The sequence below is a fragment of the Epinephelus moara genome, chromosome 9, assembly GCF_006386435.1.
Source record: "Epinephelus moara isolate mb chromosome 9, YSFRI_EMoa_1.0, whole genome shotgun sequence".
Taxonomy (NCBI): Eukaryota; Metazoa; Chordata; class Actinopteri; order Perciformes; family Serranidae; genus Epinephelus; species Epinephelus moara.
This window is the reverse complement of record NC_065514.1, coordinates 33,923,334-33,933,487: the sequence shown is the minus strand read 5'-3', so window position 1 is coordinate 33,933,487 and position 10,154 is coordinate 33,923,334. Positions and strand designations below refer to the sequence as shown.

General features: G+C 41.3%; 1 protein-coding gene across 5 annotated transcripts in view; it reads right to left on the bottom strand.

Moving 5' to 3' along the window:
• Positions 1 to 10,154, bottom strand: part of sh3glb2b (SH3-domain GRB2-like endophilin B2b) — a 42,401-nt gene that overhangs the window by 5,944 nt on the left and 26,303 nt on the right. For 2 of the 5 annotated variants that reach the window (XM_050052415.1, XM_050052417.1), the window contains 4 exons: positions 8,976 to 8,999; positions 8,769 to 8,858; positions 6,961 to 7,061; positions 4,811 to 5,048 (listed from right to left, as the gene is read on the bottom strand). In XM_050052415.1, the coding sequence (XP_049908372.1) occupies positions 4,811 to 5,048; positions 6,961 to 7,061; positions 8,769 to 8,858; positions 8,976 to 8,999 (453 nt within the window). Of the gene's footprint in view, positions 1 to 4,810; positions 5,049 to 5,149; positions 5,277 to 6,960; positions 7,062 to 8,768; positions 8,859 to 8,975; positions 9,000 to 10,154 lie in introns of those variants that run through there. The other 3 variants (XM_050052416.1, XM_050052418.1, XM_050052419.1) reach the window with 2 other exon arrangements.

The window sequence follows — 10,154 nt, the reverse complement described above, 5'->3', positions numbered from 1 at the left end:
TTTCTGAGACGTTTGCTCTCACACAAACTGTGCCTGGCGCGGCATAAAACACGATCCGGATTGATTAAATTATTTTTGGAAATACCTAATTTTCTATTTTAGAAAACAGTATTTTAGAACAGTGGTAATAGTCTGGAAACATAAATATTTTTCCATACTTTATTTTTCATTTTCCATACTTTTTAATACCTGGAAATTGATCAAATTTATTTCCATACTTTTCCATACTTTCCATACTTGCGTAGGAACCCTGAGGGTCGCAGTTTCTCATGTCTACAGTTTTTGAGCGTACCTGCAGGAGGCAGCATTCCAAAAGCTGATAATTCTAACATTTCATTGTCATTAACTCCACTTATTGTCCATCCCTTCACTGCCAACCATGCAGCTTCCCTCCTACTGTGCCTCTTGTATTATTTGCCAGGTACTTGAATAAATAAGGAGATGGGAATTACATTCTGGGAAAAATGCTGCCATCTTGGAAGGATAGGCATCCATAGCTGGGGGTCTAATCATGTGTCAATCGTTCATCTTCAGAAAGTATAAGTAAGCATGATGAACAAATGCCATTATAAAGAGAAGCTTCTGACAGAGGCGAACCAGCGAAATATTACAAATTTTAAGTAATATCCGGTATCATTCAAGTTTTAATAGCATTCTTTGAACAGGTATACAGCGCATTTGTAATATGCATTTCAACTGGGGTTGTTATAGCAGTTTGTAAAACACGGCCTCTTGCCTGTTTATGGTCAGCTCTGTGCATTGTCATAGAGATGTTGTACAAAAACCAACTCACAAACAGTTTGGAGGCTGAGGTGGAGATGCATGCTCAAAAGAAAAGCCCAAGACTTAGACTTAGATATCTACAGGTTTTTGGAGATGCCCAAATATCACAACGTGGACCTTTTCAAGAAGGTGGCTGAAGGAACAAAAGAGGAAGGCTATGTTTACACGGTGCAGCAAGTCCGCCACCAGAAGAAAACTCTGAAAAAATCCTATTTTGATGCAAAAGAGCAAAATGGCAAGTGGCTCCCGGTGTTAATTTTGTTGACAAAAACTATAACAAAATTTTTTTGTCAACGATCTTATTTCCATGATGAACATGAGAGGATAATGAGCTAAAAATAGATCTTAATATTAAAAACCAAGACGAAATCTGTGATTCATTTTCGTTGATGAGGCGTGACTAAAGTGGTGGCATATCCAACACTGAGTGCCGAGAACGGCCATGCTTGTAATCAGGCCTGCCATCAGCGGAGAGGTTAAGCTGCTGAATGGATTTGTGGAGTTTGTTAGTTGCAGCAGGTGGGTGGAGTCAGTCCGACCACCCAATGGGTCGACTACCCATTCGTCCGACTACCCAAAGGTCCAACATAGTATTTGAATCCCATTAGTCCGACCTCCCAAAAATCCGACTGCAGTAAAGTTACATTTCAGGGGGGACCAGGCAACTTTCCCCTTTCAGTAAACGCAGAGCAGTGGTACCACTAAACAGCTGCAATGTCTCTATGTGCGGACTGTGAGGACAGTGGCGTTTATCTCATCGATGGGGAATCACATCATCTGCTATATATGACGTACATGCCCTTATTTGGATAACACATCCTGGTATTCCCCACACACGGGAAGATGTTTTAAGTAGCGGGGGCTGCCAACTGAATGAATGAATGAATGAGTGAATGAGTGACATCATTGTATTTTTTTCCTGCTGTATAGTGCATTGCACATCGCCACTCACTAGGCTGCTGACTGGCTGCTATAAGCTACACACAAATAAAACATTAAGAAGTTCTAACAAATGCAAATTCTATTACATTTTTTCCCATAAGGAGGCCAACAGTAGAATTCACCACATGACAAAAGCAGACAAGAACTACCGTAGTTTGAGCGCTGTCCTTGGTGCTGAAGATGCAAAAACAAACAAATGTCTATACTCCAAAACTCACTACCTCTGACATGACGAACCAAGACAGTGTACTGTGATGGAAAATTTGGGTATTTAAACATATTTAACCTATAATGTGTTACTCGTTTTGATGAAACTGAACTTCTAGCCTAATGATGTGTGGTGCTCATTTAACCCCTACTGTGACAGCAGTGAGAGACACCAAGGTCAAGAGCCAGGGAGGCTCAGACACCAAGATTATGAGCCAGGGAGGACAACAACTGTCCTTGTTAGTCTGAAGAGATGTTGTGTTTTAGGAATGTCAAGGCGCCACATATTTTGACTGTTGATGTGCATGTGTTATGGGAACTATAAAGATAGCAGGGCGAGAGGACTTGCTAGGCATTCACTGACTGACTGTTCATGCGGTTGTATGTGTGAGTGTCTCCATTCATGAATGCTTATTAAAAATCAAGAAAGACAGCCGACGTGTGATGACTTTTTCTTTAAACTGTTCATTAAATAGTAGTTTTGCCACCACAGTACATAGATAACAAAACAACATCAGCAGAAAAACAGAAGTCTTTATGTGTGGGGAATACCAGGATGTGTTATCCAAATAAGGGCATGTACATCACATATAGCAGATGGATGTAATTTCCCGTCGATGAGATAAACGCAACTGTCCTCACAGTCCGGCGCAGTGAGGGAGAAATGCACAGACTGCTTCGTGTTGGAAGTGCTGTGGTCGGACTAACGGGCGGTCGGACTACTGGGTATGAAATCCGACGGTCGGAATAATGGCATTAAAATGGTCGGATTAATGGGCGGTCAACATTATGGGACTAAAACGATAAAACTCGCCGTAGACCTGCATGGTCGGATTAGCGGGTAGTCAGAGTTATGGGTAATCGGACCTATGGGAGGTCGCACTAACGCCTGGTCCCCAGTTGCAGCAGTGGCTGTTTGCTAGCCGCTGAATGGCAGTGGAACAAGCAGCCACCGGCCACCAGACTACACAGCTGATCTCCATAGGACTCCATTCAGATCCGGTAAGTTAACAGTCTGAACTCAGATCAGTTTTCTCTCATAGGTGATTGCTTAGTTTTAATCACCAGCTCTAAGAGAGGACACAAGTTTAAACCTCCAGACTAACATGTTGCATAAAAGAAATGATTTAATTCAGTTATTTTTCTGCTTCTTAACAGTGAGATCAATAAGTCAGCGTTTACAATGAACCTGTGTACAAATCCTAGATAAGTTATCTTTTAGTGTCAATGTTTTTGAGAGCATTAATAGAGAGATGCTGAGCTTTTCAAATGATGGTCAGGAAGTGTGTGCTTGTAACCCCCCCCCCTTAAACCTGTCAAAAACTGCTGGAGAAATGACAATTTGTAAGTGTGCAGAAATTATTTGTAGTTGTACTTGTGCTCTTTAGGGATGCACCTATTTGGGAAAAGCCACTATTTGGGCAACAGAAGAAGAAAATAACAATAAAGTTTGGCATATGAGTTAGTTAAGTGTAAAACCAACACCAACCAAATTATACTGCTATACTTGACAGGCGAAACCCACTTACAGTGTAAACACATTTTGGACCTTGTCACTCTTCATACTACGCCACCTAACTTCCTAATATATTTCCTTAATGGTTTTCTGAAGCCTTTATGTTCATACAGTACCCCCCAAACAGTGGCGGGTCAGTAGCAGCTGCCCCAAACAGCTGCAGCTGCTGTGAGATATAAGTAGCAGTTGAGCCTGCCACAGAAAGTAGTGGCAAATGGTTCATTATCAGGTAAACACAATAATTCTTTTTACACTGAAGAAAACATACTTATTAGATAATATTTTGTTTTTGCCAATATGTCCTTATAAATTCTACACACTGGACCTTGAATGAGTGCATGCTGGGAAAAATCCCAGCTGCCTGTGACCCTGCAAAGAAAAGCAGGTGTAGAAAATGGATGGAGGTTTTTATTTTCAACCCAATCGGCAGAAAAAAATGTTGATAATGGCATTTCTGCAAACCACAGATACATTTCATTTGCACGTTACCTATGTTACATATTAACGATGCTTTGGTTAAAGAGTGGATGTTTAGGCACAAAAACCACTTGGTTATTGTTTGGAAAAGATCATGTTTTGGCTTAAAATACCCAGTTTGGGGGCACAATCCTGGCTGGAAAAGCAGCTTTGTCTCGGTTAAAAACAATTCCTTTTCCTGGTATTATCCCTGCTGGAAAAACAGCAATGGGTCCCTAAAAATCACCCAAATTTATTGACTAAAAGGCTACGGGATGATGAACAGAGAGAACAGGTGGTGTTGTTTGTTGGTCTCTAATTGCAGTCTGCAGCTCGACAGACGTCTTGCCTAAGTGACACGCCATCCACCGATGACAAAGTCAGCTTTAGATACTGGTACATAGGGCTGTGCGATATGACAATATATATCGTGTGACGAAAGAAAAATGTCTATCGTTTCATATTTTGCTCTATCGTTTATATCGTTGTGACGCAACATTTTTTTCATCATTTGGAGTCTGTCCATCTTTTGCAGGGATCACATTGATAAATTCTTCTTCTTGGCTTTTTAATTGATGATATGTATCGTTATCGGGAAATGAGATTTTGGTCATATCGCCCAGCCCTACTGCGTCACATTGATATAAGATTTATGAAATGTGCAAATGTAATATGTTTCATGGTTTGCAGAAATGCACAATTGCAGGCACTTTATTCTGGCGACTGTGTTGTTTAGCCTAAAGGCAGTAAGGAGCGTAAAGTTCAAAGTGTATGTAGACTTTTAATATCCAATATAACTGTACAAGTCTCACAGCTAAAAGTCTTCTAACTGTGTCCTGTTGATGAGTAGGTCAGATATTGTGTAACAGAGATGTTGGAGGGATGACAAAGAATATTCCACTGTACCTCATCAGCCAAGAGGGAAAGCTCGTTGGCATCATGGGCATCATAGTCATACAGGACCTTGGCCTTTCTGGTGCCCGTGACAGGAAGCTGTGTCTGCTCCATAGCCAGCGTGCTGGGCTTCTGGCTAGACGAAGAGGACACTGTAGCCCCAGGAGATGATGGTCCAGACAGGAAAGCAGAGGAGACGGGGTCAGGGCAAACAGCAGTCGTGTGCAGGGCGCTGACGGCATTAGCACATCTACGTAAACATTGGAAGACAAATAAAGGAGTGAAGCTCATGAAGTGGATTTCCAGCTTGTTTATTTCAGGCTGTTATGCTTATCCTGTAAAAAAACAGACTGGTCACATCCAGATGCGTTTACTGATGGTGTTCCACATCAAAAGAATGGGAAAAGGATTGTATTTGGCTGTGGTGGTGGTGATGGTGGTGGTGCTGAAGTGGTTCTGCTGTCTGAACAGCTTCCTCCTGGACAAAAGAAAACAGATTTGGAAGCCTGACTCTGTGGTGTTTATTAGAGTAATCATTTGCTCGTACTATAAAAACATAAATGAAAATGTGTTGGTATAATGTGTACTATAAAGTAACCTTCTCCTTTGTTAGCAATTCAACCATTTTTTGCATCAGCTCCTTATTTCAGAACTTCAACTTCTTACAATTTATAATATTTAAGGATGAACTAGAGACCATCTTGCAATCACTCAAGCTGCAACACAGCAATCCATGACTTAAAATGAATGTGGGCCAGAGGCATAACGTGAGAGGGGGTAATGGCCCCTTTCCTGCCTCCTACTACCCTACGTCTAGCCTAGAAATTCTGATTATCTGCCTGAGCACGATTGGGCCCAATTCAACCTTTTTGAAACTGGCAGTTCTCATGCATAAAGGGCAGGAGTTTAAATGGACTTCAATGGACTGAATCAAGAGGGACAGCTGGAGAAAGATGGGGGGAAAAACAAGAGAAAGAGAGAGAGAGGAGCTGCAAGGCGACTTGGTTAGCAGTGTTTGCCTCTGCTCCTCCAACAGTGGGAGAGATATTAAGAACATGCAGCGTAGAGTGGTGATCATCATCTGCACATCAAATCGCCATGGACTGCTGGTCACAAGCACCGAGGGGTGCAGCCTGCTTGACAGACTATTATAATGAGGAAGACAAGAAGAAGTAGTGCAAGGAAACACGACAGCCCTTAGCTTGTCGTAGATGGATGTTTCACACCCATCTCCCCCCGATAGCACAGAATATCTATATCATCAGCACAGTTTCAAGGTGGACACCCAAGATTAGTGTCAACAATTCAGTATCTGACCAAATGTCTCCCCTTCTGTTCCTGAGATATGACGTTGAATAATGGCCAGAAAAGTGTTTTATGCAGAACATTAAGATGTAACAGTGAAGTCGACCTTTCACCTTTTGGAAATAAAATGTCACCACTTCAATTGTTGAATATGGGTTGTATAACTAGAAGCAGTGTGATGTAACTCATGTGTTACATCGCAGTTAAAGTGGTGCTCAAGCACCACTTTTACCCAAAGCTGTAGTCAAACTACGATATGTTAGAACATCTCTTGTGTCTGTTGTTTGGAAACTAAATATGACAGGTGTTGTGATCATCTTGGATTTAAGATGTTTTTGGGAAATAGGGCCCTTGTATTTCTATCTGCAGTATGGGAGTTCATCTGACACAACAAGGCAGCACATGGTGTAGCTCACAACATTCTTGCATTTCAGTAAGTATAAATGATGCAAGTGAATTATGCACTTCCTGCTGTGTTAGCTGGAGGAAAGCCAAAGCCAACACTGTCTAGACTGCATTTAGTTTGTGGTTAATTCTGAGCTATTATTCCAAAGAAAAAAGTCAATCCCCTCACACACTTATCAACACTGCATTGAACTAATTGATTTTTTTAAATTGACTCTCTGCACCACATGGAGACAAAGCAAGTGGTGCGCATGTTGTCTTCTACTCACCCTACAATAACTCTGAGCTCCTCCCATAAAACTAAACACTGCAAGACAAGTGTTGAAAAATGTAACCTTAGCAAAGTAACTGGAAACACTGAAACGTTTTGAGTGACTGAGCTACAAAAGTGTTAACCTAATCTAATATATCTTTGCCTTACAGATGAATCTACCAACAGTGTGAATCCTCACTTGTTGAGCTCCCTCTGAAGGTCCTGCATGTAGTGATGACACTGGGCGTAGTAAGTGGCCTGAGCCTCTGCAAAATCCTGCAAACAACGCAGGTGGTTGAGCTGAGGGGAGAAAGGAAAAGATGAAAATAATATGAGAGGAACCCCTGGCAGAACATAGTATATACATATACATATATACAGCTCAATTTAAAGGGGTGCAGCACAAAACATTTACTGGGAGCAAGCCCTCTCAAGTTTAGGGGAGAACTGTGGGTACCAATATAGCCTATTTTCATTCTCATTCATTCTTTCAATCTTGAGATGAGAGTTCATGGGACCCCTCTCAAAATGACCATGCCAGTTGTTCCCTTGCTAAAATTTAGCTTAACTTTGAAGTGCTATTTAGCCCTGTTACCAACAAGCTATTCACAAAATACCACAACCTTCCCAGCAAGCAATAGTCGTGATTTAAACGTATTGGCTATATTTAGCTCCGATTTAGTCTAGCTACATGTAACCCAAATCTAGACAATTTAATTTTGAAATTGATTAAATGTAATTTTCGCCATTGCCGTGCGGTATGATATTCAATCATGTATGGAGAGTCAACAGTAATTAAAATATGTTTATCTCCATTTTTTGGACATGGTCTCTACATAGCCGTATAATTGATGACGTCTACACTTTGGCTATGGTTAGATGTCTACCAAATTTTCACTGACAGCCCAAATTCAGCCGTGATTTAGCCTAGACGTCAGGTCTTCATGTAGACGGCTATTAGACGTTTTTTAAACCAAAAAATGCTTGCTGGGTTCGCTCTGGCTTAAAAAAAATGAGCATGCAAAGGTGATGTCGGCCTCTAATTATTTTTCCTGGGGTCAGGGTGCAGCAAGTCAGGATCAGGATTGCCAAGACTGGAAATGGGGAACAACTAGCGTGGCTCTGTCCAAAGGTAAACAATCTACCTGTCATCAGGTGATACAGTAAGCTCATTAACTAACATGCTATATCCTGTTTGTTTAATCTGTAAAAGACTGACATGTAAAAACGTCTTAGCAGGTGTATACTACAATATTTTTCATTACTACAGCCTTATATTATAATACTAGCCTATATATTTTATTACTAACAGTATAATGATGTTATCTGTAAGCCAACATGGTATAAATGCTGATTCAAAGTTGTCAAAATTGAAAAACAAAATGGTCTGAAAATAGTGGAATTGGCCTATACTATACCTACCAAGTAGCATCTTATTCATAGCATTTTTCACAAAATATGTGGTTTTAGAGCCTTGGTGACTTAATGACTAATGTGTAGTTCATGAACTACTGTAGCTGCTGAGCTAACATCCTAACACTCCAGCAAGCCAGGAACATGCTTGTGTCATCCACAACAGCTCTCCAAACAGCTTTCTGTTTTCTCTACACTGTTTTATATACTCCCCCTTGCAGTTTGATCTTAGGACTGTCCACTGTTTCAGCCTGCAAACGGTCTTAACAAGTTGACACAGTTCATTCAAAAGATGTATTTGTCCTTGTTCCTCTTCTGTTGCGCAGTATATGTTCTGACACAGGAGTGCAAAGCTACAGTAGCTCTTTATCTCCCCCCTATCCTCTAAGGCCAGCATGGCGGCTACTTGTAATGTAATGGTCAGAAGTTAAATGTGACGGAAAGAAATGTGCACCAAATCTGTGCAATATTTTGGAGTAACACAAAACCACAATTCATGTTGCTTCCTCTTTGCTACTCTAGACAGGATGACTAACAGAGTTTAATCACTGCTGGTTCCCAGAAGGAGCCCTGTGGCCAACATCATGCACTCACATGTGTGCTGCTGATGCCTTCCAGCAGCAGCCTTGTGACCTCAGCCTGTCGGTCAAACTCTGTCTGAGCCACACGAAGCTCGTGCTCTGCCTGTAGGTGGAAATGAAAGGACAGGACGGAAGTATTAAAATGGCTGTACAAACACGTCTACATTAAGCAGACAAGAACAAATTACCACACACTTTATCTGCCAGTGAAGGTACTTACTTTGTCCACCTCCTCACTCAGCAGCTGAGAGAAGCAGCAGGAGAACAGAAAAAAGCAGTCATGAACCATTCTCTGACTCAAACATCAAATGATGTAGACAGTATAAACATCTATAAGCTATGTCTGAGCTTCAGTCTAGTCAATCTAAAACTAATTAGGGAGCCAGCAGGGTAAACAGATGTTGAATCTACTGTAAATCAGAATATTCTGCAGAAACTGGGTTTAGTTGGTCTAGGGCCCTATCTTACACCTAGTGCAAAGCTGTGCACACTGCAACACAACTGTCATTATTTGTTTCAGACCTACACCGTTTTTATTTTCAAAGTACTTGTACCCATCTGTGCACTCATGGGCATGTAGGTCGTAAAAAAGTGTGGTCAAGCGCATTGTTGGGCTATTGTTAAGCAGCAAAAAGTGACTGCACCACTGACCAACAAAAGCCTGGTCTTAAGTCAGAATGGTGCAGTACTTTCCTGCTGTATAAAGGCTTCATTATTCAGATAGTATGATGGGCCGACATGGGTGGGTTCACAACACAAGTAGACTCTGCTTATTACACTGCTTATTTGGTTCAGTTAAAATGAACTCAGGTCTATTTGCGCAGTTAGTACAGTTCATTTGGGCTAGTGGCCGTCAATCGAACCCTGGTGCGGACCAAACAACCTAACCAAAACTGCTCAAAAAGGCAGGTCTCCGTCTGGTTCCTAACTGACTCTGGTGTGATTCATTTGTGGTATGACAGAAAACAAACCAACCACAGGATTTTATGACAGCAGATATGTGACTTTAGCGACAGCTTAACCAATAATGAATCCATCTGCTGATCATGAAATTTGTCCATGATCTCATAACTGATCCTGATAAAGGCCACGCATATTCACACTTAAAAATGTTGGGTTAAAAACAACCCAGCATTTCTTTGTGTGTTCCATAACCTATTTATGCTAATGCATACATGTAACCCTGATAACACATATGCACATTAGTGTTGGTATTTTCCCTGATTAAAAAGCTGTTAAAACTGCTATCATTGTATCCGACTCAGGGCCGAATTCACAAAGAATGAACTGTGGCCGCTGATAGCACCTTGAATTGCACTTCACTTGCACCCGCAGTTTGCTCCGTCTTAACGTCCTATTCACAAAGGATATTGCGCTAATGATATACCAGCGCAAACAC